Here is a 22,597-nt window from a genome sequence, read left to right as displayed (position 1 = left end):
CAATGTGCACAACAGCTCTTGCAATTGAAAAGATTTAAAAAGTTCAGCAGAAGTACTTCAGCAACTGTTCAAAATAAAATTAAAAGGAAAGGAAAACAAGTTGCAGAGAAGCTGAAGATGTCAGGAGGAGGAATAAGCTGTGGGAAGAGGCAGTGCTGTTTGTTGTTTCCACGATTATCAGGCCACATATAAAATAGCTGCATGCAAGGAGCAAGGTCACGTTCTTGACCTGTTATTTGCAGAGACAATAGCCTCAGAAAGAGAATATTTCCTGTGTTGTCCTGCAGCTGGTGCAAGCAAAGCAGGTCTGCTAGAGAAGACAACGAAAAAACATCTGAGTGGTAAAACTAGAGTTAAAAAAAAAGCACTTCCTAAACCTCAGTGCTATGGGCTCTGGGCTCCCCATGGAAGAGCACTGCTGTTCTGCTGCAGGTAAGCCCAAGGGGCTGTGCAAGGCTCTTCTTGCAGCACTGGGCTGATAACACCTTGCTTTCCAACAAACCAGTTTCCTGATGTCCACAAGCCCACATTTTAAGGCAAATCTGCCAGGATCCATGCATATAACCAAGCTGCCTGTACATGAGTAATCCTGGTGCCCCTAAAGAAAGGTGGTGGGAGTCAGAGTTTCACCCACAGCAAACAAAAAAGCAACACACACTGTGCTACTTACATTTGGACTAAAATTCAGCACCCCAAACGCTGGCCAAACAACTGGCCACAGCGAAACTGGAGAGCTCTTCCAACACAACTGAAATTTGGGAATTTGCAGCTTCCTTCTTCTCTCTTAAAATATACACTTCATGTTTCTTGTGACCAGCACAGAAAAAGAAACAGGCATGACTGGTTACAGACGCAATAAGTAAAACGGCAATTCTCAATTCTTGAAATACGTGCTGAGCCTTACCCGAGGGCTAAATAAGCTACAGGGAGCGGTAGGTGAGAATACAAGAACTACTCCATAGTATTGACTTTCCACCTACCACACCTTCTGTGTAAGGTTCAACATGCAACAGGTGAGCCACATAATACAAATTTTTAACGCAAGGATTTGCTTCCTGATTGCCTCTACTGAGAAAGGCACCATCTTGGAGTACACACATACACATACCAATCTCTTGCATTTTTTCCAGTATTTTATTTCTGACAGGCATTTACAACGTTCCATTCATAGAACTAAAAACATAAAAATAGACCTTCTTTCAGCTTATAAAAGAAATATATAAGAACCTTTGACATAGACATGTCATGACATTATGTACAAGAACAACGGTACCTTCCCAGTACCAGCCTTCCAGTATTTCAGCGCTGACAGTATTCCACTGGCTACAGCATAGGACAGCTAAAACTTCTGCTTCTCTAATACGGTGGGACACAACTGACAGGTAGATGATATAAAACAATGATGTGATAATACAAAGGGTATAGAAACCTTTCTAAAGCTTTTACGAAAAGAAACCAGAAGATAGCAAAAAGTTAATAGAGAAAGCTTTCATAAGATCAAGTATAGTGCACCAGAAACCAGAAAGGAGAAGGAGTGAGGAGGGAATGCTAGCTAGGACACAAAGACAGTGATGGATTTGAGGGGGGAATAATTTTTGTTATGTTTTAAAATATAGTCAGAGTGGATTTTATAAAATATAGTCCTAAAGCTATTATAAAATTGCAGGTTTTCAAAGTACCTACTAATGTGTCAAACATCAATAGATACCCCCAAAAGAAAAAAAAATCATATAATTTTCCTTTTTTTCCTATATGTGAAACTGAAATGGGCAAAGCTATATAAATCTTTAAAAAAAGTGCTATTTTGTGTTTTGTATTTGGAAGTCTACTTAAAAACCACAATATTTTAGTTACATTTTACCCTGTTTTAATGTTTAAATAAAAGATTTTAAATGTCAAAGAGGTTTGTTTGTGTAGAACTTGTTCATACTCTATTGCAGTGGAAAAGCTTCTATAAAGGAATTAAAATACACTAGTTTCACCCACAACACGAGAGTGGATGAGGTCAGTTATTTGGCCATGAATTCCCTGTCCCATAAGCCCAAACTCTGCCAGAGAGAGTGGACCAAACAGACCTGTCATGTTGCCACGCTGGCTCCAGCAAGGTTACACGATGGATCAGTTTGGTCCACTACAATTCAGTTATGTCATTTTATTTTATTATTTTTATTATCTAACTAAACTCCAGTCTTAAACATATACAATAATCCTTTTTCTGAAGAAAGTTATACCTAAATAAGAGTTTCCAGTTCATATTTTAATATAAAACCATCATTCCTAACCCTCGGCAAAAAGCTAGCCTCGTATCCTAGGCGTGGAGCTACGCTAATGCTGTAAAACTCTTATCCCTTTGTGCCCCTGCATCTCAGGTAAAATACAAAAAAATATTTCTTCAAGTGTTAAATTTGGATCTCTTAAGAGAGTTTGGCATCTTTAGAATATTATGTAAAACTAGAGCTTTCAACATTGACATTAAATTAGACCAGCCACAGACCAAGAGGACTTAACACAACATAAATCCCAAACCTTTCCTCACACATTCCTAAAATACATGTATATTCTCTTACATTTAAAGAGGGAAAAGTAATAAGAATACTGCAACTGTACACATTAAAAAGGCAGTTTCCTCGTTAAGGAGATGAACCTACAACTGATGTTCTACGGCTATAAAACCTTCTGTTCGTTGTGCTATTGTTTAAGCTAGTTTGCTGCACATAGGTTAAGACATCCAGAGTAATTTGTTTTCCAGTGATGATATTCTCCCCATATTTAATTTCAGCCCCTGATTATTTTAGAATAAATAAAATAGTGTGAAAGCCCTTTGTAACGAAAGACAGGACCTTAAGCTTATTCTGTTCTAGGCTTCGAGCATTTTACAGTTGCCTAAAGTGTGGCCACATGGCTTCAGATCAATTCAGCTGCCAAAATGGTGTGTGCAAGTGTGCAATCTATCGGGGGGATCTGCCCACCACAGTGTGCGGAAGCAGGAGGAAGGGATGGAGGGTAGGACAGGGAGACCTAACGCATCCAGGCGGGGAAGGGGACCAGTTTAGAGCTCTGTGTTCAGTTTCCTGTTGGGGACAAAGTCTTCACGTCTAACCCAGATGACCTCTTCACCGTGGCCCTCCATGTCACCATTGATGCCAGACAAGGCTGCCTGCTTCTTCAGCTGGGTCATCCTGGAGGCGTGTGTGTCCATGGCCGGGCGCATGCGGTCTCCCCGGCACGGCTGGCTGCTCGTGATGGAGGCTGCCTGCAGCCGCTCCCGAAGCTCTTGGTCAGCCATGGCGCCTCTCATAGCCTCGCAGTACTCATCGTCATCGCTGAGGATGTCTGTTTCCTTGATGTCCTCCTGCTCCTCATACTGAGCAAGGTCAAACTGTTCCTCTACCCAGCGGTCAGTGTCCCCACTGTGCGTGGGTTGCTGGGGCTCTTTTTCAGGGCTGCTCATGTAGACGGCATCTGAGTCAATGGTAAATCTGTTTCGGGCCAGCCGCCGCCTCCTCCTCCCAAGAGACTTGCTTGGGGCTGACACTGCGCACACACAAAGATAAAACCCCACAGGCTTTTTACACACAGTACAACTCTCTTTAAAAAGTTAGTCTTCCAGAGGCCCTTTATTTAACACCGCTAGGCACAAAGCAGTCAGACTGCCACAATGACCTAGTCATTCAGCATCCTCCCTGCAGGCAAGTCACACTTCACTCAGCTCCTCAGCACAGGTCTCTCTCCAGCTGAAATAGGAGTTTCTGCTACTCAGATCCACAGTTGGGATAATGGCCCACAATTACTGTTCCTCCTAAGCGGTAGGCAAGCAGCCAGCCAGTACAAAGTGCATCTGTTCAGCTCGGCTTCTCACACGCAGTGCCCTGCTGTCAGCACAATGCAAAAACCAACTAGCCTTACACCTCAGTAAAGGAAATTGCTTTGTCTGGATTAGGAGTGATGCTGTAGGTTTCCAAGAAGTTACCTTAGTGCTGAAGATGTTGCAATTGTTGCAATACTTATGTGGAAGTAAGTTACCTGTCCAGGGCTCTGCTACTGCCTTTCCCACTCCCTCCCTACTGGGGGAAAAAAAAAACCCACCACTCCAAAACCAGAAAAGCTTTCAGAAGTTCCTTACTCAGCATCAGCTGGTCTACGAGCTTCTGCAATTAATTGACCCCAGCAGAAATTCACATCTTCCAAGCTGCAACATCTTCGTAAGAGTCTTGTGGCACAAAGCAGGGTATGAATCCTGCAGCTGAAGGACCTGCAGACATTCCAGTGCTTTATGTGCACACACACATAGCTCCATCTCACGTAGGAGAACTCTGAGGTTATAGTTTGTCCCTCTCCACTAAAAAACACCTTAGCACTTTCAGTGAGTATTTACTAAACCCTAGCATCTTACAGGGATTACATTTTAATATCCCTGAGCCTAAAAACAAGCATTAAAGTACAACAGCTCAGCAGCTGCAAATTTTAACTGTAGCGAGAGGTCTGAACTCTTAAGAGGAGATTTTAATCTCTGTAGAATTCATCATGCAAATGCACCAATGAGCCAAACTAAAAGAAGGTTTGGCATCTACAGCAAATCAGCCTCCTAGGCTGATTGAAGAATCACTGTTGTAAAACAGTTGCATTTTGGCCTTCCTTTGACTCTTCTTCCTTACTATTTTAAGTGCCTCCAAGGCAGATGGCTAGCAACACCCCGAGTGAGAAGCCATGCTGCGAATGTTATTGGTCTGGCCTGCCCATTACAGAAGAGGAACAGAAAGCCTGGTTGTCTACATTGCTGGATCTAATGAGCAGAAAAAAAAAGTAAATAACAGACCAGAACAAAACACGCAGTGGTGCCGTGTACTTTTCAGTTGGAAGCAAGTGTTTCTTCCCTCCATCATCTAGTGTTCTGAAAATGAAAACCTGCTTTTCCCTGGAATTTTCTCATTGCTTTTGCCTGAAGTCAACTGAAAAGAAAAATCCATGGTTTAGGACAGACCACTAGAAAAATTACAGTATCAAGTGCATGCCTCTCAAAATCTGAGAAGTAGAAGCACGTGCCCTTTAGCGAAATAGCTGAAAATCCTAAGATGGAGGACATCCAAAGCTATCTCTTCAAACTAAGACACATACACGGGGGAGCTGATTTTTCTTGTATATTTTAGTTTAAAAGTGCCAGGGTTAGCTCAAAATTCTGTACATGCTTTTAAGATGTATGCAGCGGGCTTCTGCTTTGTTCAGCTAAAACCCATTTCCAGCTTAAAGTGCACAGCCAATCGGTTTTGACAGGAATCCCATGTCTTCCTTCCATGCCAGAAGGACTGCCCTGAAGCTCAGCCTCGAGTGCAAAGCAAGGTAAATAGAGGCAATTTAAGGCTCTCAAGGAGCCAAAGCATGGAAAAACAGCAGCTTTTACATACACAGGAGAGAATGCTAATCCTAATATACAAGTAACAGATACCACCACATGCCCTACAATGGTGCTGGGGTTACTGGGATCTTGAAAGTCTGTAGCCCTACAGTACCTGCCCTGTTCATGGCTGGCCTTGCACCTTTTAGAGCACACAATCTTTTTCCACCAAAAGGAACATATTGCTGGGATGAGGGCAAACTTTCGGTTTTAAGAAGCTGTCTTCTGTGTTTATCCCGCAGAATCGAGTGCACTGCCTTCAGAAAGTCCTTCCTGTGTTCTGGTGAACTGAAAAACAGTTTAGAATACAGAAGGCAGTGTTACCTCTTGGGAACTGCTAAAAGCTTGCTGTAAACATGATAAATAATGACCAGTTCTATAATTTAAGACAGTGAAAACCAGCTGGCACGTGCTTCCCTCACAGAAGACTCAATTTAATACTGTGCTTTCAGAGTAAAGCTAAATCTATAATCATTGCAATGGACATGCAAGGAAACAAATACATTGTTCATGAACAAAACATTTAGCAATTTGCCCCTTTTAAAGTTTCTTTTTCCTTCAATACCAATCACTCACTTCTCTTTTTCTTATAAACACCAAGTTGACCTATGGTGGCTAATTACATCTCATTTTGTCTCCTGTAAACACACATCCAGCAGAAATCCTGCAACTCTCTAATACGTAGTACTAGGAATTGGCTTGGTTTCAGCTCTGTTAGATCCTAGTGAATTTGTGTACCAAGCTCTTATTTGAACTCTAAAACACATCAGGGCAACCACCACAACAAAGATGGACAAGATTACTTAAGGAAAGGGCAAACACATGAGCAGCTACTTGGTGTAAAGATCCATTGCTGCAGATTAATTGGATGCAAATTTGTGAACAGAAAATTGTAATATCAAGTATGTGCCTTTACTTTAATACATTTTACAAAATTCTTCCTTCCAGAATTAACACCTTCTACCCACTTTCCCTACTGGCTGTTCCTAGACTGCCTTACAGGAAAGGCAGAGGCAACTTGGGATCCAGTAGTGCACCTGCCATTGATAATATGGAAATGCACTTACCTACAGCAAAGATGAAATGTTCTTTCTGGCCTGCCTTCAGACTCAGATTTAACGTGGACAATCTCACATACAGAATTGGTCTCTGCATCTAAAGTGAAAAGCAAGCACCATTTCATACAACAGCTTCTCATATTTAGCCTCAGCTAGAGTAATTATTCCATAATTATTAAAAAAAAGCAGTTTAAGACCATTTGGGACAACAGACAAATAACATTAACTCATGGCTGAAGGGCAGCAGTGGGCAAGTGACTAATGAAGCAACAGACGTTTAAACTTGTCAAAATCTAGTAGTATATGTATTCAGTCCCATAAAAATACAAAAAAATCCTGGCTTTTCAGGTATTCCATGGAGTACTGTCACGTTTCACAGCTACCTCCTACATTCTTTCCACTCTCACTTACCTAAAGTGAAAAGGGAGCAAACTGTTTAAAATGTGAAATTTTTAACATAATAAGCTTCACATGAAGTCATTACCTACAAGAACAAAAATTCACCAGCACTGTTGTCTCAAAGCTGCAAGACTGATTGCCTTCTTGTCACCAGAAGCGGAACAGACTGAACCAGAGTCAACAACTTTGTCTTGTTTTTCCAGAACCCTGACAAGGTTCAGGAAAATACTGACAAGTTAGAGATACATAACTGGAGCTTCTGCTCCTGTTTCTCTGCAGGGCTATTATAGGTTTGAGGTTCCTTTCTGAGGACTCAGAAACTGCATACACATGTAGTGATGACAAATACTGGTCATTGAACACCCCTAGACCAAACATTAAGAACTCTGCCAAATTCATGCAACTGCAACATTACCTGCACTTGCCAATGCTCGAACCTGCAGTGCTTCTAAAGGTATCATGTGGCGAAAGCGGAATGGGTCCCAGTCTTCATAAATTGAAGCTCTATGTGATCCTCCCTGGAAGAATTTCAAAATACTGTTAGGAAGCGAGACACCTTGGCACATTCAGACCCTAAAATCTCCTGTGCTTTGCACTGAGTATGTCCAGATAGAGACTTGTTGTAATTCTTGTTTTTCTACTACAATTTCTTAGTAACCTGTGCCACTGAAGCGCCTGATTACAAAGTTCTTACTAAAATCTAGACATTTGAGGCCAATGCTGCAGTCTCACCTCCGAGTGCACACACAGATACAAACAAACATTAGTTTTGCTTTAGTCACTCTGAAGTTATTCTGTAGCCAGATGACTTCAGAAAACAACTATACAAGCATTTCAGTTCACCCTTTGGTTTATGCCGTAAGTGGGAGACAAACAGTTTTCTGTCATACTGTGTTCCCTGTTGTAGCAAGGCATACGTCTACTGTCAAGCTTAGTTTTACCTTTTAATCCCAGACTCCAGGTAGGATAACCAAATAGAGTGTAGACATGCCTAATTTAGCTCGGAGCAGCCAGTGCTTGCTCAGTGGCATGCAACAGCCAGAATTGAAATGAGGGCATTATGTTTCACTAAGAAAAAATTGGCAGACATCAGCTCTCATATCTGATTCATATGCACTTCTCAAAGAGCCAAGAGACATCTTCAAGGTGACAGCACCTTCCATGGAAGTCCACTCCATAGTATGGAATGGAACATAGATTTGGGTTGGAAGGGACCTTAAAGATCATCCAGTTCCAACCCCCCTGCCACTGGCAGGGACACCTTCCACCAGATCAGGCTGCCCAAGGCCCCATCCAACCTGGCCTTGAACACCTCTAGGGATGGGGAAGCCACAACTTCCCTGGGCAACCTGTGCCAGTGCCTCACCACTCCCATGGTGAAGAAATTCCTCCTTATGTCTAGCCTAAATCTGCCCCTCTCCAGTTTATGCCGACTGCCCCTCGTCCTATCACCACAGGCCTTTGTGAATAGCCCCTTCCCAGCTTTCCTGCAGCCCCTTTCAGGTACTGAAGGCTACTGTAAGTTCTCCTCCGAGCCTTCTCTTCTCCAGGCTGAACAATCCCAACTCTCCCAGCCTGTCCTCCTATGGAAGGTTCTCCAGCCCTCTGATCATCTTTGTGTCCCTCTGGAGTCATTCCAACCGCTCCATATCCTTCTTATGTTGAGGATTCCAGAACTGGACACAGCATTCCAGATGAGGTCTCACAAGAGAGGAATAGAAGGGCAGAATCCCCTCCCTCATCCTGCTGAACACACTTCTTTTGACGCAGCCCAGGACACAGTTGGCCTTCTGGGCTGCAAGCGCACATTGCTGGCTTGCAATGCTCGCAATGTCGAGATTCTCATCGATTGGCACCACCAAGTCCTTCTCTGCAGGGCTGCTCTCAATCACATCATGGTGATATGGCAGGCAACATAAACTACTAGTCCAGCAGAGAGCAAAGGATAAACTAAACGAATGCTTGCAGAGCATTGCCCCCAGGCTGAACAGCAGGCTACTCGGAGCTACCCAAAACCTCAGTTTTGTGCAGCCAAGCACAAGATCACACATGCAAAAGCACACTCAAACAGCACTGTTTTACAGAAAGCAAATATTATTCGTAGGACCACAAATGCACACAGTATCACTGAAATTGTCCATGAAACTTACAAGTTTCTTCTTCTGTTTGGAACCGTCTTTGTACACAAGGACCACAGCAGTTTTGAATACTAGAGGAGAAAGTAAGAAACAAAAGCCATGTAGTCAGTAAGGGTGGGAATGGGCCTACTCTACACCCAGGCAACAGGGACCTTTCAGTTCCTCAGAGAACCCTCAGCTGAGTCAGGGAGGGAAGCCAGGACTAAACCTACCAACCTTCTGGCATATTCTTCCCCCAAAAAATGAGCTTAACCACTTTTAGCGCACAAAAACAGGTTACTTCAAAGTCACTTAAACTCTTAATTTTCAAGTTACCAGTTATTGGCACCACTATTCAAGCAGCAACAGTTCTATATAAAAACTGAGAAAACGTTAATCCCTCTGGCTCAGTTCACCTCAGACAAATGAACAGCATCCAACTACAAATAGCCAGTAAGCAGATGAGACTGCATTTAGACAGAATTTGAACCCCTCCCAGGTGGGACAGTGGGCTATGCTAATTACAAGCAGAGTATCACTGGCAGGCAGAGATGTAATCTGATTCCTGGAATTTGTCTTTCAAGACTCCAGTTTTCCCTGTGATCTTTTTCTTCAGGAGTCAAAGGCACCCTTTGTTTTACGATTAAATTGAATGGACACTTAATTTTGGACAGTTTATGAAACCAATTTAAGGCTTTTTGGAGTAATTAAGAGTTGCTGCACATTCCTAGCAGCTTTCATAAGGCCTCTCAGCTTCAGGGTATGACCAGGTGCTTTCCCAACTTGCAGTAAAGCCGTCAATTTCTACATTTTTTTCCAGAACAAAGCTGAAAAAGTCTTTACTCATTATCTGTTTGGTATAAGACAAAAACAAAAATCATTGTTTTCCCAAGCAGCACTGCCTTCTGGAAACAACAAAGAAAAAGCCCACTGCACATGAAGAAATTTAGGAACAAATAAAGAAAATCTAGCACGCTTTGCATTACTTGATACAATTCTGAAAGTAAAAGAGATATGATTTAGCTAGTATTAACCAATCATGTACCTTTCCATGGTATACTGAACCATATTCCAATGCAGTGAAAAGACCTTGAGATCTATGCCAACAGCAGTTTCAAATTCTAGTTTGGCCACCCAAGACAGAATACTTGAGAGGAAACAGACCACCCCAAAGCAACTCACTGGAAGTCCTGGCTTAGCTTTTAAGCACTTTTTAAAGCTTAGCTATGCAAGTCCTTTCTGGCAAAAAGCACAAAGAAAAAAGGCAAAGCTTCTTCAAGCCCCCGGTCTTGTCCTACTCTGTAGGAGGTGAAGTACAGTTACCTAGCATATTAGACTACCAAACTATGTTTTTTTCCGAGACAAATATCTTTCGATATAGCTCTCAATTCATGGACTTGGATATATGTTTAAGAAACTCTTGCACTATTATAGCAGTCATCTCCAAATTCTTCACTAAATTTAGATCAACACAGAACAGAATATGGCCCTCGCAGCAAAGGGATAAACAGGGTTTTAGGTTTTGGCCAGTCTTGTGGAAAACAATGCTTAACTACCTTCAACAAGTATCTGCTAAGACACAGCCTTTTAGGCATCCAAAATAAAACTACTAGAATACAAACCAAATGCTGCCAGCTCAGGTTCCTTCTTCCACTTCCCCAGTGAAGCAGGAGGATTCAGCCATATCACTGTATTATGCAAGAGCAAGTCCCCCATCGAAAGGTCTGCAACCTGCCAACACAAACACGTACACAAAGACACAGTGTCTAAACAGTTCCAGAAAGCTTACTTGAATTTTCAGTTCAAGAAAACTTGCTTTAAGAATAATCTTAAGCAAACAAATGCCCCGCAAGCAAACTTTTGGAATACTTATAATCAGATGACTGCAAGCATGTGCAAACAGCCTGTGACAGTTGACAACAGATGCATGTAAATCCTTAATTGGTGAGCATAAATTAGGAGAAATCAAACTCAGAGCCCAGCTCTTGTAATTTGGTGGGTATTCAGGGCAAAGCCCAGATATTTCACTTGTATTTTTTTTTTCTTCTTTGCCCACCTTTCTCCCTGTTAGTTTCTTTCTATTTTCTTTGAACATTCAAGCATTGCCCCCATCACACATAGCTTAGGGTAAAACTTAGAGATGGCACCACATGAAGCAGTTGAAGCACTTCCTCCCCAAGGCTGCTACAGCTCTTAATTTCACCCAAAGGCTCATCTGCAGGAACCACAATGGACAAATAAAGGAGTTCATAACTCCTGCAGGGAAATACGACTAATATTGCAGGAACCAGATCTTTCACTTTGATCTACAGCCTCCCAGAGTGACAAACTGAGGGTTATCTCCAGCTAAGGGCCATGTTATCCCATTCCTTCACCTTCCTCACAGTAAAGTCTGGCTTTTGCCAAAGGACGCCATGGATACCATCAGTACGACAACCTCAGGTCACCCCAATAACAAGAGCAACACTAAGATATGTGTTTACTGTCTCTTCTCCCAAATTAACACCAAACAATGACTGCTGCTCAACAGACATCCTGACATGCTCTCTGCTTGCCAGCACCAGCCCTAATCTCTGCCCTTTACTCACTACCTGGTCCTCCATCCCTGCTTCTGCTGTCCAGCTTTCACACCCAGAGCTTCCTCAACACTATTCAGTTCCAGACTTCTTTTGCCTCGTAGCCCAGTGCCTCTTATGTTTGTTCTTCATTCTGGCTGTTGGCAAAACCCCATTACCATTACTTCATACAGTCATTTCTGTCTCCAGCCTCTACCCACATCACTGCTCCCACTGGCTTTTCCGTATGTTTTTACTTCTTTCTTGAGTCCCCTTCAACCTTACTCTGTTGCTTCCTTACTGCCCACCACTCTCCTTCCCTGTGCTGCTGGGCTGCAGGCATAGATTCTATCAGCAAACATAGAGTCCAGGTTTCAGTCTAAAAGTTCAAGACACCTTCCACAGATTTCTGAGATGGTCAGCCAGGACTGAGCCACACTCAATCTTCACATGTTTCCATATACGTCATATGAGTGACCTAGTCCAAAGCCCTCTCGTACATCAAACCCACTAACACACTTTCTAAAAGAGGAACAGCAGCTTCTCTTACAGCACACCTCACACTTTGAGTCTTTAAAGTGATTAAAGAGCTATGTACCGACTTGCCTCAGCATGCCAGTCCACTCAGACTAGCAGGGCAAGATTATTCATGTGGGATGAGGAGAGCCAAGATATGGACATCAAAACAGTAAACTGCAGGTTGGACTGGGATTTTGACTCAAGCACAACTCTCAAGGTGAATTGACCCACTACTTCTTTACAGTGGTCCTACTCATTGAACCGTGCATGGAAAAGCAGTTTTGAGTTGGACTGGGATTTATATGTTTGTACCAGGATTCACAAAAATGACAGCACGAAAGGTAAACTGTATCAAACATTTAACATATATGTTATAGACACCAAAATAACAGACTTTATCTCTTAAAAACTGATCATCTGTTACCTCCTTTTTCTCCCCTGTTTGTTCTGCTATGAGTTGGTCAAACACTGCCCCATATTCTTCATGGATTTTCTGCATTTCATTAATGTGGCTGGCAACTTTGTTCATTGTTTTTATGGCCACTAGAAGAAAGACAGAGAGGTAGGAGAAGAGACAAAAGGTATTTTTAAGCCTCTGAGAAGGGCGAGGAGGAGGGTTTCAGATCAGAGGCTAAATAGGGAAAAGAAACGTAGCTTAGCTCCTTACCATCAAGGTGATAATGTTCTTCACTGTCTACGTCAGTCAGAGCAAAGAGCTCCTTCAGTAGGAGAGGGTATTTCAGTATCCGCTGGATGGGTTTGATGAGGTAAGACTCTAACGTGGAGGAGTGCTGCCGTCGGGGATTCTGAGCATCCAGAAATGCCTTGAAAGCAGTGTCTGTCTTGGCTAGAAGATTAAAATGAAGTGATTTGATAAATCAAAAAAACATAACAGCTGCTTTGATGAAATGACTTTTCCAGCTTTAAATTCATTTATCCAGAGACATTTTGCAAGGAAGTGCTGATTTATCAGGTCCACAGTATTAGATTTATGCCCTTCAGGTTTTGAGTTACTGACACTTTGCCACAGATATGCTATTTACATTTAACATCAGGCAGCCACCTACTATAACAAAACACGCAGTTTTTGAAGAAAAGGCTCAAATTGGATATTTCTAAGAAGTCACTACTTACTAGTCTAGTCTGACAGGCACACCTATGATATTTGCGAGTCTGGTTATTGTTACCTTATTAAACCTTTATGTCCAGTACTGAATGACAACATCAAGAGCTACTAAGTAGGCAGGAAGCAGTAAACTTACAAAAGTGTACTGTATTTTGAGAGCACAGGCCAATTGGCTACCTGTTTGCTATCATGTTTTCTACCTGACTGCTACAAAAATACCATTTTCCCTGCTGCTCCCCTTACTAGAACATAAATTTGTACAGCAAGGGAATAATGGAGAAGCTGGCATTTTTAGACATAGAAATTATTCAGTACAGGAACAATTCCACACAATTGCTTTTATTGGAACCATGTCCCCTACTAGGGTTCGTTGAGTTTTTGCAGACAGTCACTTGACTTCAATCAAGCAGCTTCATTTTCAAATCCAAAAGCCACCTGCACCTCAGCTGAGGACATCAAAATACAATTGAAATACACTCCCAGACTTTTAAAGGTATTTATCATGGGCATAAAATTTTAAGTTCTGTTTGTGCTGTAATTCAAGCACAACCATTTCTCATTTATAAATACAGTCAGCAATGAAAAAGCAAACCAAAACAACCACATCTACATAATCTACAGACTTAACATTAAGGTCTAAGGAAACGATGCTGAAAAAAAGCATTGATGTGACTAGCAAGAAATTATTTATTCACATACTCCACAGAGATGCCAAGTATTCTTTGCAGCATGGTAAAGAAGAGTTTACAAGTAGAAATGAAAAAAATGTGTCCAGTAAAAAAAATCCCAAACCAAAAAAACAAATAAGAACCAAGAATTAAAAAACAAAAAAAAAAACAACAAACTTTTACTGTAAAACATCCAGATATTCTTTAAAAAAATAAGAGCTCCCCCTTTACTGGCATTGCTTCTACAACTGGAACCATGTGTTTATTTAATGTCTCAGCCAAAAATAAATTGCATGAAGGACTGCTAACTCTAAGTGATTAACACTTTTACGGGGGAAAAAACATCACTCCAAGGGAAGGAGGCCATGAGTGTTTATAAGCCAGACCACAGTTCATTTATCTCCATCTCAGCAAGCCAAGCTCTGCTAGGAATTTGTACACGGAAACTTCTCAGTCAAATTGGAATGAAGGTGACAGGAAGAAGAGAGCAGAGAGAGAGCACAGCGAAATTAAAATATTTAGACAGCTTCTACAAAACATTCTCCCATGCTGATCCTTTCCTAGTTGCTGTCAGCATTCAACCACATTGGCCACCGCTTCAATGGGAATGCCACCAGCGAGCATTCACAGCACAAATTCTAGGAAGATCCAGAGGTCACTACACGCTTCACCACTCCTAGTTCCAAAGCACACAGTGATCCATTAGCGCATGGCACATCACCACTTTACGAAATCTTTCCACTCCCCACATGACTGAAAGGAAACAGAACATGTCAGGGGAGAATAAACTAAGTGTGTGTGTGGGAAACTACATGTGAGGTTAACAGCTTCTTGTAATGAGCTACTCGGGTATCATTACATCAATGGTGGTCCAAGAACACCAATGGCACAGCATTCTCTGTGAGCCTCTCAGGCCAGATGGACTTTCTTCCCTATTGCAAAGGCTCCTGGAGAGCAACCAGGCACACGTGTGCCCCCATTCCTTCACCACAACTTGTCCTGCATGGTTTGAGGTGCAGTGGCCCAAGGACATCATCCACAAGGACAATCTGTGCCAGCCCAAACCAACCTGTCACTGCAACATCCCTCTCTCTGCATGTCCAGGTCTGCTTGTACACAGTTCTTACCTTTCACAAGTACTTTGGGTACTTTTGTGTGGCTGGCACAGAAGGCACTGTACAGCTTGAAGCGGTCAGCATAGTAAAGAAAGGATCCACCCAAGGAAAACAACACTTTCTAGGATTTAAAAAATAATTTAAAAAAAGGCATTAGGGAAAAAAATCACGTGAAAGCCAGTTAGTTATTTGCCCTTCTGCCAGGTCACCTGAAGTTTTCACCTAGCTTTTGCATGACAGGACACTGCATTTTTAAAGTGTTTTCACACCATCTAGGAAGAAACAGGTGCAGAATTTATGCCTAGATTCAGGCATCTGATTATTATCATTAGCCAAGTTCCTGTTAGGATGATGTGGAGACGCTTCTGTCTATAGTGGGAACTAGTTTCACAGCTCCAGAACTGCATTTAAATGCCTCAGCTTAACAGTTATGCTCTAAGCAATGACCAGAGGCCACAGGAAGGACTGGATGTATCTGACTTTGTAATGGATCAAGACACTAAGGAGCTGCAAGCAAGGCTAGTATCCCTCTGCAAAAAACACTCCAAGGTCTTCACTCTCTTGAAAAGGATTTTGTGTTAAGGGCCAAACACAATTCTTCCTTAAAATGTCTATGCCACAGTCAAGCATTTGCTCCACTACCCACTTAGAAATAAGACAACATTGGGGGATGCCAGGGGGAATTCAATACATAGGCAGTAAAAAAGTATCTCTGTGTTCTCCATTGAGGGCTCATTTCCTACAAAACTGAAGCTGTGTTTTAGTTAAACAAGAGCAGTGTTCACAATTTATGCATATTTTAAACAAGCACCCGATGGCAAAGTCACACACAAAAAGATAATTTCTTTCAGTAGTTCTTTTAGGGCTGTATGTTAGCTGAAGAGCAATCCCAGAGGAATTATTACTATTCATCATGACATTCTGACCTCTGCTAAGGTGAGTGCTCAAAGCAAGAGTAAAATTCTCCAAAGACTAAACATTGTATGAGCTATTTGCCATATATCCAGTAGGTGACCACACTAGAAATAAAACAAAGTTTCTGTTTCCACATTTTCCTGTTGCCTTTTTTAAATGAAGTTTATATATCCTTAATTTACATTTCTACCTTTGATGCGTATCTGCTGATAGTTGCAAGTATTTGTCATACTGTTCTGCTATGCATCAAAAGCCCAACTACAGAATTCGATCTACAGTTCTGATCTGTAGCCCTAATGGGTTTCTGAACTACTACAATAGACCTGACAAAGATTTTATATAACGTTCCATTCCTAGCTTTTCTGACAGCCTGAGACAAGAAATCTGGCAGAAGGGCAAAAATAGCATCTATAAGCACATGGCGTTACAGATTTCTAGTGCTCTATATAGCTAAATGCACCCTAAACTACAATTATAGCAGGATATGTTTCAAACAGTTTCAATATTAGCTAACAATTAATCTCAAATATAAGCAGATACAGGTTTTTACAGAAACAGTAAGAGCAGTCAGAAAAATAGTGTCAAAGGACTACTTTGAATGTAAACAATCAAATTACCTTAAATTGCTCAACTTTTTCAAGCTTTTCCAGGTCTGGAACCAGCCTTACTCCATCTTCTAGAGTTTTCAAGAACTCTACCTGGAATGCTACCATTTCAGTCAGATTCCCAAAGAGAACATCCAACTAATAAGAAAAAAAAAAGCAAGATGCGGAAAATATCACTTTGCAAATAAATCACGTTTTCTAGAGCTTTAGTAATTCTCAGTCCAGCTGTATAATCAATGTGATGTCAGGGAAAAAACCCTACAGACTATATGTTATTGAGCAGTAACTTTATACTCTACTCCTCTACTCAATCAATTATTTTAAAAGAAAATGAATTCAAAATTTCTCCATAGCCCTCCCTCAAACAAGCAAGTCGAGCTGGGGAGTGAGGGTTGTGAAGGGATATGTGTAAGCTATCTAGCAAAAAGATAAGCAAAATTAACATACCTCATCTGGTGTGAGGAATGTTTCTTTCTGTAGAGGCTTCAGGTATCTCTCCATTAGACAATTCAAGTCCTAAAAATGCAGAAAAAGATTATCATCTTGGTTCCACAAATTGCCTCTGAATATTTATTGAAGTGGCAAAGATCACCATTTACCTAGTCCATTAATTTCTGTCTTTCATACTTAAGAGAAAATAGTTAAATTTCATAGAATTTAAGATAGTAAAAGGAAACATTTACACAGTTTTACTTACAAAAGTAATACCAGAACTTCTTCAGCAGTGTTCCACTGCACAGCAGCCAAGTAATTTCAAAATGACAGAATAAGAATTTGGAAACCCTACTTATTTCCAAGGTTTAAGTTACTGTTCTAGGGACAGATAGTAAAATTGAATGTAAATTAACAAAGATACATGCACAAAACATAAATATTAGAGAAGAAACTAATAACATTTTCTAGAAGGAGAAGAAATATTAGTAGACTAAAACAACATGTTGAGACTCCTTACTTTGACATAGGTGCGTTCTGTCTCAAGAAGTTCGCATATAACCTTTCGCAGTTTATCTGCATCTGTGAGTTGTCTCATGGTGGCCAGTTGGGGTCCTGTAAATTCCTGAGGATGAGCACTTGAATCAGAAGGGTTCATTTCATGCAGACTGCGACAGAAAGCAGCGACCTGCTCTGTACTCTTTAAAAAGAGGAAGAAGAAAGACCAACAGTAATATTTTAGGCAAGAGCTATAGGGACGATGGAGCTGAGAAGGCTTTGCAGTTCAGAAGTCGCAGATTAGGGGCTTTTTAACAGGCACCAAAGTCCATAAGTGCATACATAATTTCATATATCTGTCTATCCTATCTCTCAGTGACTGGGACGAGGCAAGGAGAGTGTGGGGAAAGAGATGCACAATTCAAGTTAATTGAAGCGCTGTTCAATAACATGCCTGGTTTCAGATAGGCATGACTTTCATCACAATAGGTTCGTCCAGCATTTAAGATTGAAAAACAAACAAACAAAAAGGCCCAAGAATCGGGAACTAAAAACGACTGTGCAAACATAACACACATGCCACCCCTCCGCCAGTTCCCTAATCTAGTTTGCAAGAGTCTTGTGAATAGCTGTGTCAACACAGTTAAGGAGACATTGCGGAGACAGAAACCATTTAAGCTGTTTTTCAGGGAAGCAGAGCAATTTGAGGAACCAAAGTCTCTCATGCTTCAAATACAGTCTTTGGAAAAGCAACTGTATATTTGTTCTGTGCCTGGAAACATGCTTTGCGGAGTGAATATCTTCCTCATAAATCAGGTTTTCCAGAACTGCTACATCTAGGTGGTTTCTTTAATGTTTAATCAGCTGTCTATATAATAAGACAGTTATCCTCTCTTCACCTCTTCACGTTAGATCACCTTCTTGCATCTTTCATTACACTGAAAAGCTTGGAGCAGGTACAGTTTCTAGTGTCAATGACGACAGTCCCAGACTTCTAGAGTTGCCAAAGTAGAGGCATGCCCTGTCTCCATCCCTCTTAGACACCAGGACAGAGCATGGGAGGGAAAGAGCTGCTGCACGTGATCACACTTCTCTAACCTTTAACATCTAATCCTGCTGTGCAATCTTAATCCAGGTTTAGTGACTTTACAGCACCACATCTATAGCCCTTCAGTCCATACTAAAACAAGTTGCCCAAAATTATGTTCAAACAGAAAATATGAGAAGAGAAGAGAAGAGAAGAGAAGAGAAGAGAAGAGAAGAGAAGAGAAGAGAAGAGAAGAGAAAAGAAAAGAAAAGAAAAGAAGAGAAGAGAGAAAGCCAGTAGCAGCAACATCATCCAGAGCCTGCACTACGCCATACCTTTGTGATGACCCAGTGTGGAAAAATGCTGCATTTGTTAAGCTGTGCAGTCTGCTCACACATAGCTATTTTCCCCTTCCAGTGCATCTACAATGCTACATAGCCATGAAGCCCAACAGGAGCATTAAGCATGCTAGTGACAAGTAAGGAATTGCCTTTCATAATACAGTTGCTTTCCCTAAAGGTATCATATGGCTGTAAATGCTCGCCTGAGTGTACCACTGCAAGGCATATTAGTAAAGATGCTTGTTACACAAAGAATAATTCCCTTCAGGACACAAGGGTAAGCAATAAAGTAATTGTAACTGACTGTCTATACAAAAATGCCTCTCAGACAGTTTATTACAGGAAAAATATTAATCTTCAGTAACTGAGGTTTAACTCCTATGAGGAAGAAAGGAAAAGGGTTGTAAGTTGAGAGCAGGGGGGAAACCATGAGTTCAAGCAGTCCATTTCCAACTAACTTAGCTTCTGGTAATGCCACATGTCACAGAGTTGGATATATTAGTCAAAGTAATTCCTCTTATTTCTCAGCACGGTTTCACTTACACTTACTGTACTCTTATGTATATCCAAAGCATACCCAAACCTTTAGGTTAAGTTTGCATTAGATTTCAATAGATGTGATCTTGATCCCAGCAGCCCTGAATTCACAAAGTGCAGTAGGTGAAAGCTTGGCTTCAGCACAGGCAAAAATACCTGCCCAAGTAACCTTATCTACGGAAATGGGACAAAGAACTGACAATTAACAAATGTCAATCTGAGCCCACAGAGACCCAGGACAGGCAGGGTTTTCCTCACAAACATTTAGTGTTATTAAGACCATTTTGCGAACAAATATTTAAGGAAGGCATATCCAGTAACAGCTTGCTGTAAGAGCCCAAAGTACAATTAAAAATAGTTACAATATCTAAAGCAAGTATGGAATCAAACTCCAAAAATAAATTGAGTCTTTTAAGCAGTTCCCATCTGATGCCCTGCAGACAGCTCACCATCCTGTGCCTGCACTTGCAATACGTTGCAGAGAAAGATGGGTCACCCAGAAAGAGAGTGCGAAAATCCACTTACACCATGGAACACCAGCTAAGCACTAACAAGTAGCTGAAAATTGGATAACTGTCATAAAGGCATGCTGTGTGCCCCAGAAGGAATAGTTACACCCATATGCCAAAAAGGAAGCACAGAAGACTCTTTAAAGCCTTATCTCCTATTATGCACAGTTAAGCCACTCACTGACTTCAGCAGTGCCCAGCTCCAGCCAGCAGCAGGGCTGAGTTCTGCCTTGCCACTGCCCTGCCTCACATCTTTTATGCATTTCCCAAGCACCATTCACCCAACACTCTTTGGACAGACAAGAAGTCTCAAGCACAATAGCATACACAAGGCTAGTTTATTGCTTGTTCATTGAAAAAATACGTCGTTTCATTTCTCAATGTAATCCTTTCTATCTAATATTTATTTTATAAAAAAACAAATCAATTTCTAGACAGAAAGCAGATGCATATTGCACCCAGGGAGATTCAGAGCACAACTATTTTGCTGAAAACTCTCCAAGTATTAACGAAAACCTCTCTGACATAATTTTCTAGAGAAAGTGGACAGACTAGGTAAGGTCTGCAACAGAAACACATTCCTTTATCACCCAACACCAGCTCTGTTTGCCAGCTGCCACATGATAGCACAGAACCAGGATTTCTCTGGGAGAATTAGGGCATCACAGTTCAGGCACAATTCTTCAAGCAATCCCAGCCAGCAACCTTAAAATGAGATGAAGGGCTGGCACAACCAGGCAGTAAAGTGAAGTTTACTCTTTCCAAGTACATTAAACCCTTCTCTGCAGGGGGCTCAGCGGAGAAGCCTAGCTCACATCGTTCCCATGCAGGAGCAGCAAGTCCTTAAACTCATCAAGCATGTCGATGCTGCCTGCAGTGGGAAGTTTTGGCTGCCTACCTTATAGTTGCCAGAGCAGAGTGCCATTTCTACCTTACAAAGACATACAGGTTGCCTGGGCATCAGGCAGATTGCCCTCTGGAATAGCATGCAACACTTCTCATCCTCACAGGCAGAAAACTCCAAGCAGTATTGATCTCCCAAACAAAACTCAGGCAAATCGCATCCTTTCATGCATTGCCAAGACTGTTAATGACATTGCACAATAACAAAAAGCCTCTACAGGTTATATATGTTACAGTTCACTCCCAAATTTATAACCTGAAAATTAAAACAGCGTGAAAATTTGTTCAACTAATTACTTAGACTAGTCACGTTGCATAGTAGATCTGCTCACCAAATACAGCATACGGTACAAAGAGTCGCCAGCTCTCCCAGCGCTTTCATTCTTGAATTTACGGTTAACTCTCCAAATAGCCGACATTGCTGGAAAGACAGTATTGCCAGAGCTGTCACTTAGCTAGGAGGAAAATCCCAGTTCTCCATATATTCAGCTGATCCGAAATGCTTTCCCACTCCAGACCGATACTCCGTGCTTGTTACTTGGCACACAACACAGAAGACAGCTGCATTTTAATACGGAAGGGCAGTGACCACATTTCCCTAAGCAAAGCCTTTCTGCATGTGTCATTTGCCGCCGGCCTTGTTCGCTCACCACATCAGCTGGAATTAAGAGCTGGCTATGAGTCGAAGCTGAGAACTCAACGCTGCTTATCATAGACTCGTTATGAGGAGAACTTCAGCAGAGAGGCTAAAATGCAGCAAAGCAGAGGCGAAGACAGCCCAGGAATATAAATGTCTGTTGCCTGTGGCTGAGCACAAGCTGATTGGCTACGAATGGCACTGCTGGAGAATATTAAACATCTGAAGGGACATAGACACAGAATTAAAAGAACTTGAAAAAGCCAGTTACGCTTATTGGAAAACCTACCCCTCAAATCCCTGTTTTAATCCTTTCACATTTATTGCAACACGATGAAGGTTTTCAGACTTAATTCTCGTCTTGAATAATGATGCAGAGAGTAGACGACCTATTTTCTCTGAAAAAGTACCTCTAAATGGTGTAAGCATGTACACACACAGCCCATTACAGCATGCTCCCCTAAGCACAACTGCTGCAAGGTAATTAGCTTTCATTTCAATAGACAGGTGTCTTTAATTAGAAACAGGGAGAAATGAGTGTCCTGCAGTATTTTAATTGATGACTGCTTCTAAAACACATCCTCAATCAAATTCAAAGGACCATTACAGGAAAGAACATGTACAAAGAGTGATCTTGAGATGCAACACAACACCTAGCTTAGCCTTTGGTAAACTGCAACACTAAGCACTCACACATATAACCAGTTCTCAGGGTACCTCCTTTGAACCTTAATTTATTCTACAATATTTAAAAGGCCAAAGCAGTCAGCTCACCACAGAGACAAGTATCCATTTAAGAATTTACTCTGGTGTGAAATATTCCTGATATTCTCTCGAAGTGGAGACTGACAGAGAGACATTTCCTAGATTTCGTAAACAGCTTGAAACCTGAATCCACATGCTGGATGAAAACAAGCCCTAAGAGATGGCAGAGAGCAGGCTTTCCTTTGCCCTATTCTTTTCCCTCCCAGCTCTCTCCACCTCTTGTCACCCACACAAAATGGGGAGAGAAGGGAAAGTCAAGAGCCTACCCCAGAGCAGAAGCAAGTGGGAACACAACTTAGGCCACAGCCAGTTGCATGGCTTAAAAGAAAAGAGCTGTACCCAGAAAGTGTACCTGCTTGCTACTGTTTACCTATATTTCAATGCAAGAGATACCATCCCTAAGAGGGATGGTTGACAGAGGAAAGGCATAATAAAATTAGGTAGGAAGCAATTCCAGAGAACAACAGCTATCCCACCCC

The 22,597-nt window shown here is 41.6% G+C and overlaps 1 protein-coding gene across 11 annotated transcripts in view; it reads right to left on the bottom strand.

The window, feature by feature from the left end:
- Nucleotides 1–1,115: 1,115 nt before the first annotated feature.
- TIAM1 (TIAM Rac1 associated GEF 1) overlaps nt 1,116–22,597 on the bottom strand; it is a 191,928-nt gene continuing 170,446 nt past the window's right edge. For 6 of the 11 annotated variants that reach the window (XM_054071824.1, XM_054071811.1, XM_054071847.1 and 3 more), the window contains 12 exons: nt 17,422–17,601; nt 16,917–16,985; nt 16,482–16,607; nt 14,962–15,070; nt 12,708–12,887; nt 12,465–12,583; nt 10,589–10,697; nt 9,000–9,058; nt 7,265–7,367; nt 6,460–6,547; nt 5,508–5,680; nt 1,116–3,534 (listed from right to left, as the gene is read on the bottom strand). In XM_054071824.1, coding sequence (XP_053927799.1) covers nt 3,050–3,534; nt 5,508–5,680; nt 6,460–6,547; nt 7,265–7,367; nt 9,000–9,058; nt 10,589–10,697; nt 12,465–12,583; nt 12,708–12,887; nt 14,962–15,070; nt 16,482–16,607; nt 16,917–16,985; nt 17,422–17,601 — 1,800 coding nt within the window. In that variant the 3' untranslated portion in view covers nt 1,116–3,049. Of the gene's footprint in view, nt 3,535–4,123; nt 5,681–6,459; nt 6,548–7,264; nt 7,368–8,999; nt 9,059–10,588; nt 10,698–12,464; nt 12,584–12,707; nt 12,888–14,961; nt 15,071–16,481; nt 16,608–16,916; nt 16,986–17,421; nt 17,602–21,048; nt 21,479–22,597 lie in introns of those variants that run through there. The other 5 variants (XM_054071853.1, XM_054071856.1, XM_054071869.1 and 2 more) reach the window with 4 other exon arrangements.

This window comes from Cuculus canorus, chromosome 1 (genome assembly GCF_017976375.1).
Source record: "Cuculus canorus isolate bCucCan1 chromosome 1, bCucCan1.pri, whole genome shotgun sequence".
In the NCBI taxonomy this organism is placed as follows: Eukaryota; Metazoa; Chordata; class Aves; order Cuculiformes; family Cuculidae; genus Cuculus; species Cuculus canorus.
This window is presented reverse-complemented; position numbering and strand designations above follow the sequence as displayed.